Below are 14,290 nucleotides of genomic sequence, written 5' to 3' on the forward strand. Positions count from 1 at the left end.
GTAATGATTATGTAAATTGTGATGCTTGGATGACGTATTTTGTACGTTATTAATAAAGAGATTATATTAAAAAAACATGCATTAGATCGATTTTCCAAGTAATATCAGGAAAATTCTATAACAGCGCAAGGATAAAAATGACACAATGGGGCGTGCTTAATGCCAATTCTATAATGGTTTCAGGGTGCACCTAAGCTATTATAGAATACTAGCATAAAGTCACACTGGCGGGCCAAAATACAGGCACACCTAAATACAACAGGCATAGATAGCTAGTTAAGTTGGTGTGCCTAAGTGCACTATGCAAGTTGTGTAACTAACAGTATTATATAAATGGTGTGCATCATTTGCTGACATGCTCATGGCCAGTCCATACTCCACCTACCTATATGCTCCCTCAGTTATGAGCTACATGACTTTAGCACATACACTACAGAATAGCACCTAGCACTTATATATGTAACTGCCAATTATTGGTGCCGTCAATGTATATAAGAGCTGTTAGACTAACACCATAATCCCTTGGTAACACTCACTGGTTTTCAAACCAAAGCCAAGGGGCCAAAATCCAAACACAGAAACATAGCCCTATCGACTACAGTTTTCAACCCCAATGCATCCTCAGATGGCAGACAAGACCAAATTTTAGTCTACTAATTGCCCCATTCTACATTGATCTAAATTCAGTTTTCTGTTTATTATAAAATTAATTTTCCAACTCAATTCAATATTTTTCTTAATCTTTGCATACTATGCTAACATCAAATATATAAAAGTTCAAAATAACTTACCTGGAAGTAAATTTACTTACAGCCAAACTAATACACACACACTTGGCCCCTAACATTAGGCACCAAGCTATAGAATTGCACTTTAAATGTTCTAAGGCATTCTAACAATTTTGCATCTTTAATATCAAATATTAACTCTGTTAATTGAGCAGGTAATGAATATGGGTTTTCATTCTTAATTTATGCATGTGTCAGTACGGATTCAATTCTGAGTTTCTACCAACGAAATGGAGGTGTATCTTTAGTTTTGATGATGACAAACAGAGAAACATTTATAACAAACAGTCTGCTGAAAAGAGCATAATCTGGAAATATACATTAACAGTGATAAAATTCACAGATGGCAAGTTTTAGGCTGCCTATATGGTTTAACTATAATGAGTTAATTTATTTAGAATTAGATTGATTTACTTACCTTTCATCAAATCACTAACTTGCAGTTGACTACCTTATTAATTATTATGCTGTAATATTTGTTTAACAAGCAATGGGTCTCAAATATGAAATTTTTAATATAGCAAATTTTATACTGGTGTCACAGTAAGGTCAACATTCAGGAGGGTAGTCACTAGTTGACTATGAACAGATTTTCAGCGTGCCTATCCATTAAGTTGGACTGTTAAATACGGCAAATTATCTATTTAAAATCAGAACTTAAAAAATATATATATGACTGCTGTTGTGTGGTCTCCTTATACAGATAAAGTTATCTAGATAGGGGCTACTGTATACTGCCATTATCCACATAACTTTTGGCCTATTCCCCCAAAATGCCACATTCCATCTTCTACTTATACGGATAAATTTTGGCTGTATATTGACAAGTACGGCCAGAACTTCTGCTCAAAGTGGGCAATTTTCAAAACAAATGTGCTTATGTGTCCAATACCCGATGCTGACCACATAAGTGCTTCTGAATGTATGAGTCAAGGAGTAGCCTAATGTTTAAAACAGGAAACTCTGCTTCTCCCACAGATGCTAAGGCAAGTCACTTAACCTTCCATTTCCACAGATGTAAGCCCTCCAAGAACAGGGAAATATTCATTGTACCTTAACCTAAGTCACTTTCAGCTATCACTTTAAGGGTATGAACTAAATCCAAAATATCTACTTCAATGTGTTTACATGTAATTGGATTTTGGTTGCATATTATTCAGAACAAATAAAGCAAAAAAGACATCCTTTGTTACCATTACAAATTATTTGTATTTTTAATTCATCAAGATTCCTCCCTTTCAAAACAAAGGGATGTTGACATCAGCATATTACAAATAAATTGAAAAGAATGCAGAACACAATGGATGCTATAGATCAGGCATGCTCTTCATTATTAAATATTTCTTGCAATGTTTGTGCAACAAATATTTCCTAAGGGGACACAGATGAAATGCAGTTCTTTTCAAAATTAAACAAAAATAAATGCAGGCATGTTAAATGTGTTCATAGAAACACATTTCTATGCAGATTTGTGGATCAAATGCAGGCTTATCATGACTGTCATGGAAGCTTGTGTCTAACCTTTATGAAAACTTACTCTGATAAGAAGTACGGATCCGTTTCGTTAAATCTGGGTAAAAGTTAGACAGGCCACGCATGCAAAAGTTGTCTTTTGGAACATGCCAGTACACCAGCATCAGCAGCAGCAGCAGCAGCAGGCAGAGGGAAGAAAGAAAAACAGTCTAAAGTGAAAGGATGTGATATTTATAACCAGCATTTAAAACAGCCAGAGGCGAAGATATTTCTGCAGATGCTTCTCCTCGGGTCAGAAGATAGATTATGTCAAAAGAAAAAATAATCTTACAAAATTAAAGAACTGATGTGTGAATGATGAGAAAGCAGTTGATGCATAAATAGTATCTTTAAAATATTATTCTGTAACATTAAAGTCATCAAAATTTAGCAACATGATGAAGGGATATAGCCATCATTAATTTCATATTTTAGCTCTATATACAGTTAATTTATTTAATCTGGGTTTAGAATGAGTTGGTATGAAGATGAATTTGAAGGAATAGTGTGAATGAGGTAAAAGTCCTGATCTAACATCAGTCTTTCTCTGTATATGAAATACTAAATTTAAATCTTAAAAAATGTTGCTGCCACTTTGTTCCTGTATTAAGCATTTTCTATTAGGATTCCAACTAAAATACAACAATTTTACTTTGTAAAGTCTAAATATGAAATCATCCGGTTAACATGAGAGTAAAATGTAAAGAATTAATTTATGATTTTCCAAAAATGTACCTTGTATTGTACTCTGACCAAAAGGATTAGATATTATAATTTAAAATGTATTGTTGGAAATGCTGATTTGTTTTTCCTATAGGCACAGAGTAAAAAGGGAAGGGAAAGGGAACTTGATATACCGCCTTTCTGAGGTTTTTGCAACTACATTCAAAGTGGTTTACATATATTCAGGTACTTATTTTGTACCAGGGGCAATGGAGGATTAAGTGACTTGCCCAGAGTCACAAGGAGCTGCAGTGGGAATCGAACTCAGTTCCCCAGGATCAAAGTCCACTGCACTAACCACTAGGCTACTCCTCCAAAAAGAGAACATTCTGATAAATCAGACTTAATTCTATCCTAGAATGCACTTTGATGTTTGTATAATATACTGTAGATAGAGTTTAATGTTAAATTAAAAACACATTTGTAAGAATAGATTAATAATGCTGAAGGTAGCCGTAGGTTATCAACCAGTGCTTTGTTTTTGAATTGGAGCCAGAGTTACTAGAAGCATTTTTAGAAGGTTAACTTTAACTAGCACTTGCTATTTCATAAAGATGATTCGGAAGCATTCTACCTCTTAACTGCTCAATATAATTCTGTACTATTCTTGACAGAATGAAACTTGACAGATGTCACAGTTATTACTTACAATAATGAACTTACATCCTACTTTATTGCCTGAAGAATTCTGTAACCAAAAGACAAGTCACATAGCGGTTTTATACAACAACAATCTGAGGGAAGAATATTCTAATGGATAGCATTAGGTTGTCAGTTTGTATTATATTTGTAAATATTTTTTTGTGAGATTCAACTGAAGCTTGATTTTGTTAGCTTTCATCCCATGTAGCTACACAAAATTTGTTAGGTGGACCTGGCAAGTTATCATGCAATATAAAAGCACTGTAAAAAGCTGCAAGCAGGAAAGGAAAGGGGAAACAAAATTAAAATGAAGTCATTGTGGTATATTTTACCTGCTGTAAACTGTTTGCTCTTGCGTGGAGAACGGGGCTGACGCTGGTAAGGGTCACTTGAACCATACAGATCAGTCATTCCCATGCTCAGCAATACTGTTTTCTGCATAAAATCCACAACTGCCAATCCATTACAGTTGCCAAAGGCAACTCTGAGAAAAAGAAAATCCTGACATTAGACTATGTATGTAATCCATAAATGAGTTGCTGTTGTAAACTAAAGTAATTCTCTTATCTTTTTTATCTTTTGCATTTATACTTCAATTTTTTCTTTTTAGAATTCCCAGGATAACCACCATTCTAGATTTCCAGGGCCCTCTGGAAGATTCCACCCACAAAGTGGAATTCTTCAGCTCTTTCTTAATGCCAGACACACCTGACTGTATCACTTCTAAAAGCTGAATTATCTGTGCATCAATGCTGCATTTACCCTTCCTTGTTATCATTAGAATGAAAAATTGTCATACTGAACCAATTGAATAGCACAAACTTAAACATTAATATAAGATATCATATTATTTGATGTCCGAAAACAAAAAAGCAGCTGTATTAAGCTGTATCCTTCTTGCAACATTTCAAAAGTATATATAAGCTATATTCACTATTTTTGAAAGTATTTCAGTTGTTCCCAGTTAATTCTGATAAACACAGGAATAGCTATGTTTTCAAACTATGTGATAAATTAACTACTTGGAAAGGAAACCGATTTGATTGATCACACAGTACAGCCCATAAAACTATGCAAAGGTTTTGCACTTACTCCACATTAACAGCCAAAGTTAAGGTGCATTAAGTATGAAATCTCTGTGTTAACTGTTGGGGCCATTCAGAGCATTTTGTGGAAGGCAACCTTGCAGTTAACTCAGAGCAATGATCAATACTGTACATTAATGGCATGGTCAGTAATATATAATGCAGTCAGCTATACCTTTGAAGGTGTAGTTAACTGCACATCATGCTAGCAGTAAAAGCGAATGCTACATACCTGTAGAAGGTATTCTCCGAGGACAGCAGGCTGATTGTTCTCACTGATGGGGTGACGTCCACGGCAGCCCCTCCAATCGGAAACTTCACTAGCAAAGGCCTTTGCTAGTCCTCGCGCGCTCATGCGCACCGCGCATGCGCGGCCGTCTTCCCACCCGAACCGGCTCGTGTTCGTCAGTCCCATAAGTAGCAAACAAAGCAAGGGAAGACACAACTCCAAAGGGGAGGCGGGCGGGTTTGTGAGAACAATCAGCCTGCTGTCCTCGGAGAATACCTTCTACAGGTATGTAGCATTCGCTTTCTCCGAGGACAAGCAGGCTGCTTGTTCTCACTGATGGGGTATCCCTAGCCCCCAGGCTCACTCAAAACAACAACCATGGTCAATTGGGCCTCGCAACGGCGAGGACATAACTGAGATTGACCTAAAAAATTTACCAACTAACTGAGAGTGCAGCCTGGAACAGAACAAACAGGGCCCTCGGGGGGTGGAGTTGGATCCTAAAGCCCGAACAGGTTCTGAAGAACTGACTGCCCGAACCGACTGTCGCGTCGGGTATCCTGTTGCAGGCAGTAATGAGATGTGAATGTGTGGACAGATGACCATGTCGCAGCTTTGCAAATTTCTTCAATAGTGGCTGACTTCAAGTGGGCTACCGACGCTGCCATGGCTCTAACATTATGAGCCGTGACATGACCCTCAAGAGCCAGCCCAGCCTGGGCGTAAGTGAAGGAAATGCAATCTGCTAGCCAATTGGATATGGTGCGTTTCCCCACAGCTACTCCCCTCCTGTTGGGATCAAAAGAAACAAACAATTGGGCGGACTGTCTGTTGGGCTGTGTCCGCTCCAGGTAGAAGGCCAATGCTCTCTTGCAGTCCAATGTGTGCAGCTGACGTTCAGCAGGGCAGGAATGAGGACGGGGAAAGAATGTTGGCAAGACAATTGACTGGTTCAGATGGAACTCCGACACAACCTTTGGCAGGAACTTAGGGTGAGTGCGGAGGACTACTCTGTTATGATGAAATTTGGTGTAAGGGGCCTGGGCTACCAGGGCCTGAAGCTCACTGACTCTACGAGCTGAAGAAACTGCCACCAAGAAAATGACCTTCCAGGTCAAGTACTTCAGATGGCAGGAATTCAGTGGCTCAAAAGGAGGTTTCATCAGCTGGGTGAGAACGACATTGAGATCCCATGACACTGTAGGAGGCTTGACAGGGGGCTTTGACAAAAGCAAACCTCTCATGAAGCGAACAACTAAAGGCTGTCCTGAGATCGCCTTACCTTCCACACGGTAATGGTATGCACTGATTGCACTAAGGTGAACCCTTACAGAGTTGGTCTTGAGACCAGACTCAGACAAGTGCAGAAGGTATTCAAGCAGGGTCTGTGTAGGACAAGAGCGAGGATCTAGGGCCTTGCTGTCACACCAGACGGCAAACCTCCTCCACAGAAAGAAGTAACTCCTCTTAGTGGAATCTTTCCTGGAAGCAAGCAAGATACGGGAGACACCCTCTGACAGACCCAAAGAGGCAAAGTCTACGCTCTCAACATCCAGGCCGTGAGAGCCAGGGACCGGAGGTTGGGATGCAGAAGCGCCCCTTCGTCCTGGGTGATGAGGGTCGGAAAACACTCCAATCTCCACGGTTCTTCGGAGGACAACTCCAGAAGAAGAGGAAACCAGATCTGACGCGGCCAAAAAGGAGCAATCAGAATCATGGTGCCTCGGTCTTGCTTGAGTTTCAACAAAGTCTTCCCCACCAGAGGTATGGGAGGATAAGCATAAAGCAGACCCTCCCCCCAGTCCAGGAGGAAGGCATCCGATGCCAGTCTGTCGTGGGCCTGAAGCCTGGAACAGAACTGAGGGACTTTGTGGTTGGCTCGAGATGCGAAGAGATCTACCAAGGGGGTGCCCCACGCTTGGAAGATCTGGCGCACCACTCGGGAATTGAGTGACCATTCGTGAGGTTGCATAATCCTGCTCAACCTGTCGGCCAGACTGTTGTTTACGCCTGCCAGATATGTGGCTTGGAGCACCATGCCGTGACGGCGAGCCCAGAGCCACATGCTGACGGCTTCCTGACACAGGGGGCGAGATCCGGTGCCCCCCTGCTTGTTGACGTAATACATGGCAACCTGATTGTCCGTCTGAATTTGGATAATTTGGTGGGACAGCCGATCTCTGAAAGCCTTCAGAGCGTTCCAGATCGCTCGTAACTCCAGAAGATTGATCTGCAGATCGCGTTCCTGGAGGGACCAGCTTCCTTGGGTGTGAAGCCCCTCGACATGAGCTCCCCACCCCAGGAGAAACGCATCCGTGGTCAGCACTTTTTGTGGCTGAGGAATTTGGAAGGGACGTCCCAGAGTCAGATTGGACCAAATCGTCCACCAATACAGGGATTCGAGAAAACTCGTGGACAGGTGGATCATGTCTTCTAGATCCCCAGCAGCCTGAAACCACTGGGAAGCTAGGATCCATTGAGCAGATCGCATTTGAAGGTGGGCCATGGGAGTCACATGAACTGTGGAGGCCATGTGGCCTAGCAATCTCAACATCTGCCGAGCTGTGATCTGCTGGGACGCTCGCACCCGCGAGACGAGGGACAACAAGTTGTTGGCTCTCGTCTCTGGGAGATAGGCGCGAGCCGTCCGAGAATCCAGCAGAGCTCCTATGAATTCGAGTCTCTGCACTGGGAGAAGATGGGACTTTGGATAATTTATCACAAACCCCAGTAGCTCCAGGAGGCGAATAGTCATCTGCATGGACTGCAGGGCTCCTGCCTCGGATGTGTTCTTCACCAGCCAATCGTCAAGATATGGGAACACGTGTACCCCCAGTCTGCGAAGTGCCGCTGCTACTACAGCCAAGCACTTCGTGAACACTCTGGGCGCAGAGGTGAGCCCAAAGGGTAGCACACAGTACTGGAAGTGACGTGTGCCCAGCTGAAATCGCAGATACTGTCTGTGAGCTGGCAGTATCGGGATGTGCGTATAGGCGTCCTTCAAGTCCAGAGAGCATAGCCAATCGTTTTGCTGAATCATGGGTAGAAGGGTGCCCAGGGAAAGCATCCTGAACTTTTCTTTGACCAGATATTTGTTCAGGGCCCTTAGGTCTAGGATGGGACGCATCCCCCCTGTTTTCTTTTCCACAAGGAAGTACCTGGAATAGAATCCCAGCCCTTCTTGCCCGGATGGCACGGGCTCGACCGCATTGGCGCTGAGAAGGGCGGAGAGTTCCTCTGCAAGTACCTGCTTGTGCTGGAAGCTGTAGGATTGAGCTCCCGGTGGACAATTTGGAGGTTTAGAAGCCAAATTGAGGGTGTACCCGTGCCGGACTATTTGAAGAACCCACTGATCGGAGGTTATGAGAGGCCACCTTTGGTGAAAAGCTTTTAACCTCCCCCCGACTGGTAGGTCGCCCGGCACTGATACTTGGATGTCGGCTATGCTCTGCTGGAGCCAGTCAAAAGCTCGTCCCTTGCTTTTGCTGGGGAGCCGATGGGCCTTGCTGAGGCGCACGCTGCTGACAAGAGCGAGCGCGCTGGGGCTTAGCCTGGGCCGCAGGCTGTCGAGAAGGAGGATTGTACCTACCTGTAGAGGTAGATGCTGAAGGCTGCCGGTGGGAGAACTTGTCGAATGCGGTGTCCCGCTGGTGGAGCTGCTCTACCACCTGTTCGACTTTCTCTCCAAAAATATTATCCGCACGGCAAGGCGAGTCCGCAATCCGCTGCTGGATTCTATTCTCCAGGTCGGAGGCACGCAGCCATGAGAGTCTGCGCATCACCACACCTTGAGCAGCGGCCCTGGACGCAACATCAAAGGTGTCATACACCCCTCTGGCCAGGAATTTTCTGCATGCCTTCAGCTGCCTGACCACCTCCTGAAAAGGCTTGGCTTGCTCAGGGGGGAGCGCATCCACCAAGCCCGCCAACTGCCGCACATTGTTCCGCATGTGTATGCTCGTGTAGAGCTGGTAGGACTGAATTTTGGCCACGAGCATAGAAGAATGGTAGGCCTTCCTCCCAAAGGAGTCTAAGGTTCTAGAGTCCTTGCCCGGGGGCGCCGAAGCATGCTCCCTAGAACTCTTAGCCTTCTTTAGGGCCAAATCCACAACTCCAGAGTCATGAGGCAACTGTGTGCGCATCAGCTCTGGTCCCCATGGATCCGGTACTGGGACTCGATCTTCTTGGGAATGTGGGGATTAGTTAGAGGCTTGGTCCAGTTCGCCAGCAATGTCTTTTTTAGGACATGGTGCATGGGTACAGTGGACGCTTCCTTAGGTGGAGAAGGATAGTCCAGGAGCTCAAACATTTCAGCCCTGGGCTCGTCCTCCACAACCACCGGGAAGGGGATGGCCGTAGACATCTCCCGGACAAAGGAAGCGAAAGACAGACTCTCGGGGGGAGAAGCTGTCTCTCAGGAGAGGGAGTGGGATCGGAAGGAAGACCCTCAGACTCCTCATCAGAGAAATATCTGGTGTCTTCTTCCTCTTCCCACGAGGCCTCACCCTCGGTGTCAGACACAAGTTCACAGACCTGTGTCTGCAACCGTGCCCGACTCGACTCTGTGGAGCCACGTCCACGATGGGGGCGTCGAGAGGTAGACTCCCTCGCCCGCATCGGCAAAGCTCCCTCCGCCGACGTAGTCAGGGAGCCCTCCTGGGAGGCGACGGCAGCCGGTACCACACACGGCAGCGACGCCGGAGACCTCACCTCGGGCGATGGACCAGCCGGCGCCACGCTCGACGGTACCAGTGGCGCAAGCACCGCCGGTACCGGAGGGGTAGGGCGCAACAGCTCACCCAGAATCTCTGGGAGAACGGCCCGGAGGCTCTCGTTCAGAGTGGCTGCAGAGAAAGGCATGGAGGTCGATGCAGGTGTCGACGTCAGAACCTGTTCCGGGCGTGGAGGCTGTTCCGGGCTGTCCAGAGTGGAGCGCATCGACACCTCCTGAACAGAGGGTGAGCGGTCCTCTCGGTGCCGATGCCTACTGGGTGCCGACTCCCTCGGCGACCCAGAGCTCTCGGTGCCGACACGGGAAGGAGACCGATGAGGATGCTTCTTCGACTTCTTGGAACGAAGCATGTCACCGGAGCTTCCCGGCACCGACGAGGAGGACGTAGAATCCAGCCGTCGCTTCCTCGGGGCCGAGGCCAAATGAGGTCGGTCTCGGGGGGGCTGTACCGCAGGAGCCCTCAGGGTAGGGGGAGACCCACCCGAAGGCTCACCGCCACCAGCAGGGGAATGGACAGCCCTCACCTGCACTCCAGACGAAGCACCACCGTCCGACGACATCAGCAGACGAGGTCCCGGTACCACCGACGTCGACGCAGCTGTCCGATGTCTCAGCGCCGATGCAGAGGGCCGATGCCTCGATGCACTGGCGGCCTAGGATGAAGGTCTGGACGGTGCCGATGTCGACGAACAGCCCGAGAACAAAACGTTCCACTGGGCCAATCTCGCTACCTGAGTCCGCTTTTGCAAAAGGGAACACAGACTACAGGCCTGCGGGCGGTGCCCAGCCCCCAAGCACTGAAGACACGACGCGTGCCTGTCAGTGAGCGAGATGACCCGGGCGCACTGGGTGCACTTCTTGAAGCCGCTGGGAGACTTCGATGTCATGGGCGGAAAAATCACGCCGGCGAGATCAAAAGTCGAAATGGCGGAAAAGGCACCACAAAACAAGGGGAAGAAAAACTTCGACCCGAGGCCTAAAAGCGGCCTACCCCGACGACGAAAGAAAACTTACCGGGGCGAAAAAGCTGGAAATATCGGGGGGGAAAGAGACCGAAGAGTCCCTTTCCACACACAGAATGTTTTTTTTTTTTTTAACACGAAGAGAACGCGCGAGGTCGACTTTGCGGGGCACGACACGGCGAAAACACGACCGTACCGAGCGCGGACAAAGGAAGACTGACGAACACGAGCCGGCTCGGGCGGGAAGACGGCCGCGCATGCGCGGTGCGCATGAGCACGCGAGGACTAGCAAAGGCCTTTGCTAGTGAAGTTTCCGATTGGAGGGGCTGCCGTGGACGTCACCCATCAGTGAGAACAAGCAGCCTGCTTGTCCTCGGAGAATACAATGATGACCTAAGAGTTAGCTACAAGGTACAGTCCACCTCCCCCCCCCCCCCCACCATACAACACTCCCTGTTAGGAATTTCTACTTTAATTATTTAATGCAGCAGTCAATACAGTGCACATTAAATCTACGTTAAACAGTTAATGCTGCTTAACAGAGTTTAATGTCTTTTATTTATTTATTTATTGCATTTGTATCCCACATTTTCCCACCTTTTGCGGACCACAAGTTACTTTGTGATTTTTGCTAAACAATTGTTCCAAACGCCAGAGGACAATTGTAGAGAAGCTGCTTAAAAGCATGGCCTAAAATAATAACAGGATGGGTACTGCTATGACTTTTGTATATTTCTGAAACACCAAATTGTGTATAAATATTTTAGTATATAATTTAGATTTAGTCCACACCTTTTTTCAGTAGTAGCTCAATGTGAGTTACATTCAGATACACTAAGTCAGAGGTTCCCAACACCTAGTATACGAGTCTTTAGCAAGGGGTACACGGCAACCCAGCAGCACACACCCAAGAGCCAAGTGTGCATGTCTACCTCCTTTCCTCTTTCTGTTCCGGGTCCAGCAGTACATCTCCCTTCAACCTGGTTCAGCAGCTCTCCCTTTCTGTCCCCCTGCCCGCAGGTCCGTCCTCATTTGATCACTGCCAGTAGTGGCAGCACAGGGACTGAAACAGGCAGCTTTGGGGCCTTCACTAGGCCAGGCCGTGTCCCGCCTCTGTAAAAACAAGGACACTGAATCAGAGAAGGCAAGACATGGCCTAGCAAAGGTTCCAAAGCTGCCTATTTCAATCGCTGTGCTGTTGCTACCGACAGTGATCAAGAGAGGAAAGACCGTGGAGAGGGGCACAACAAGAGAGAGGTACTGCTGGACCGGGGTGGAAGTGGGGGGCTGAGAGGGAGAGGTACTACTGAACTGGGGTTCGGGGGGGGGGGGCTGAGAGGGAGAGGTGCTGCTGGATCTGGGGAAGAGGTGCTGCTAGATCTTGTGCGAGAAGGAAAGGTGTGGCTGGACCTGAAGGGGGAGAGGGAAAGGTGCTGCTGAACTTAGAGAAGGGGGTGTGAGAGGGTGAGCTGCTGCTGGACATGAGGGCAGGGGAGTTGAGACAGAGAGAGAGGTACTGCTGGACCTGGGGGAAGTGGTTGAGAGGGGAAGAGGTGTGCTGGTGTGTATGTGTGTGTGGGGGGGGATAGAGAGGGAGAGGTGTGCTGAACCTGTGGGTGGGAGGGGGTTAGGGAGAGTGAGCTGCTGCTGAACCTTTGGGGGGTGAGGTTTAGGGAGGAAGAGGTGTGCTGGACATGGGGGGCAGTTATGGAGGGAGAGGTGTACTGGATCTGGGGGCACTTAGGAAGGGAGAGGTGTGCTGGACTGGAGAAGGGGTTTTAGGGAGGGGCAGATGTACTGAATCTGGGGCAATTAGGGAAGGAGAGGTGTGCTGGACCAGGGGAAGGGTTTTAGGGAAAGGGTGGTTTGCTGGTCATGGGGGGAGCTAGGGAGGGAGAAGTGTGCTGAACCGTGGAAGGGACTAGAGAGGGAGGTGTGCTGGACCTGAGGGGGGGATAGGCTAGGGAGTGGTGTGCTGGACTTGAAGGGGGGCTAGGCTAGGGTGCGGTGTGCTGGAACTGGGAGGGGGGCTAGGGAGGGAGTAGTGTGCTGGAACTGGGAGGGGGGCTAGGGAGGGAGTAGTGTGCTGGAACTGGGAGGGGGGCTAGGGAGGGAGTAGTGTGCTGGAACTGGGAGGGGGGCTAGGGAGGGAGTAGTGTGCTGGAATTGGGAGGGGGGCTAGGGAGGGAGTAGTGTGCTGGAACTGCGAGGGGGGCTAGGGAGGGAGTAGTGTGCTGCACTGGGGGGGGGGGTCTAGGGAGGGAAGATGTACAGGACAGATAGGGACTCAGAGGAAAGATGGCTGGTAGACTTGGAGAGTGAAGAATGTCAAATGGACAGGAGACTCTGAAAGGATAGGGGAAAAAACCTGAGAAAAGCCAGAGACACACTGGGACTACAGGAAATAGAAAAATAAAATGCTCAAAGGTAACACAGTAACATAGTAGATGATGGCGGATAAAGACCTGTATGGTCTTTAGATGACGACATGTACGGTATTTATCTGCCAAATTTATACTTGAATGGCAACTTTTGTAAATGCAACCAGTTCTCTGAAAGAGAGAGAGAGAGAGAGAGAGAGAGAGATGGAGAGAGGGTCAGTGGAGGCAGCGAAGTTGCTTATCTGTAACAAGTGTTCTCCAAAGACAGAAGGCTAATTAGTTTTATATGTGGGTGACATGATCCACAGAGTCCAATGCAGAAAATGCTGCCTAGTGTAGTTTTACTTTAAGGGTGTGAGGCAGCGCTCCCTCCACGCATGGGAGCCTGGGACTGACAGTACTATAACATAACAAGTGGCTGAGAAAATAAAGGCTAAAGAGTTGGCGTTCCTGAAATACAGAAAGACTCAAGAGGAGGAACAAGGGGAGGCATATCAAATGAAACTGAAAGAAGCCAAGAGAGAGATACGTCTGGCGAAAGCGCGAGCGGAAGAACAAATGGCTAGAAATGTAAGGAGGGGTGACAAAACTTTCTTCAGGTATATTAGTGAAAGGAGGAAGACTAAAAAGGGAATTGTGAGACTGAAAGATGCTGAGAACCGATATATAGATAATGATGAAGAAAAAGCAAATTTGCTAAATAGATACTTTTGTTCTGTTTTCACAGAAGAAAATCCTGGAGCAGGACCACGATGGACTGGCAAAAGTACATGTGAGAATGGAGTGGATATAGCACTGTTCACGGAAGAGAGTGTGTATGAACAACTTAAAAATCTAAAGGTGGACAAAGCAGTGGGACCGGATGGGATCTACCCCAGGATATTGAGGGAGCTCAGAGAGGTTCTGGCGGGTCCTCTTAAAGATTTGTTTAATAAATCCTTGGAGACGGGACAGAGAAAGGTGAGTAGTGGAGTGCCTCAGGGATCGGTGCTGGGGCCGATTCTATTCAATATATTTGTGAGTGATATTGCCGAAGGCTTACAAGGTAAAGTTAGCCTTTTTGCGGATGACACTAAGATTTGCAACAGAGTGGACACCCCGGAGGGAGTGGAAAGCATGAAAAAAGATCTGCGGAAGCTAGAAGAATGGTCTAACGCTTGGCAATTAAAATTCAATGCGAAGAAATGCAAAGTGATGCACTTAGGGAGTAGAAATCCACGGGAGACGTATGTGTTA

General features: G+C 47.0%; 1 protein-coding gene across 2 annotated transcripts in view; it reads right to left on the reverse strand.

The window, feature by feature from the left end:
• Positions 1-14,290, reverse strand: part of STXBP5L (syntaxin binding protein 5 like) — a 663,841-nt gene that overhangs the window by 146,635 nt on the left and 502,916 nt on the right. Inside the window, exons 18-19 of one of the 2 annotated variants that reach the window (XM_030203984.1) lie at positions 3,998-4,149; positions 2,326-2,397 (exon numbers count right to left, since the gene is read on the reverse strand). In XM_030203984.1, coding sequence (XP_030059844.1) covers positions 2,326-2,397; positions 3,998-4,149 — 224 coding nt within the window. The remainder of the gene's footprint in view (positions 1-2,325; positions 2,398-3,997; positions 4,150-14,290) is intronic. The other variant, XM_030203985.1, reaches the window with a different exon arrangement.

Source organism: Microcaecilia unicolor, chromosome 5 (assembly GCF_901765095.1).
Source record: "Microcaecilia unicolor chromosome 5, aMicUni1.1, whole genome shotgun sequence".
NCBI classification, from domain to species: domain Eukaryota; kingdom Metazoa; phylum Chordata; class Amphibia; order Gymnophiona; family Siphonopidae; genus Microcaecilia; species Microcaecilia unicolor.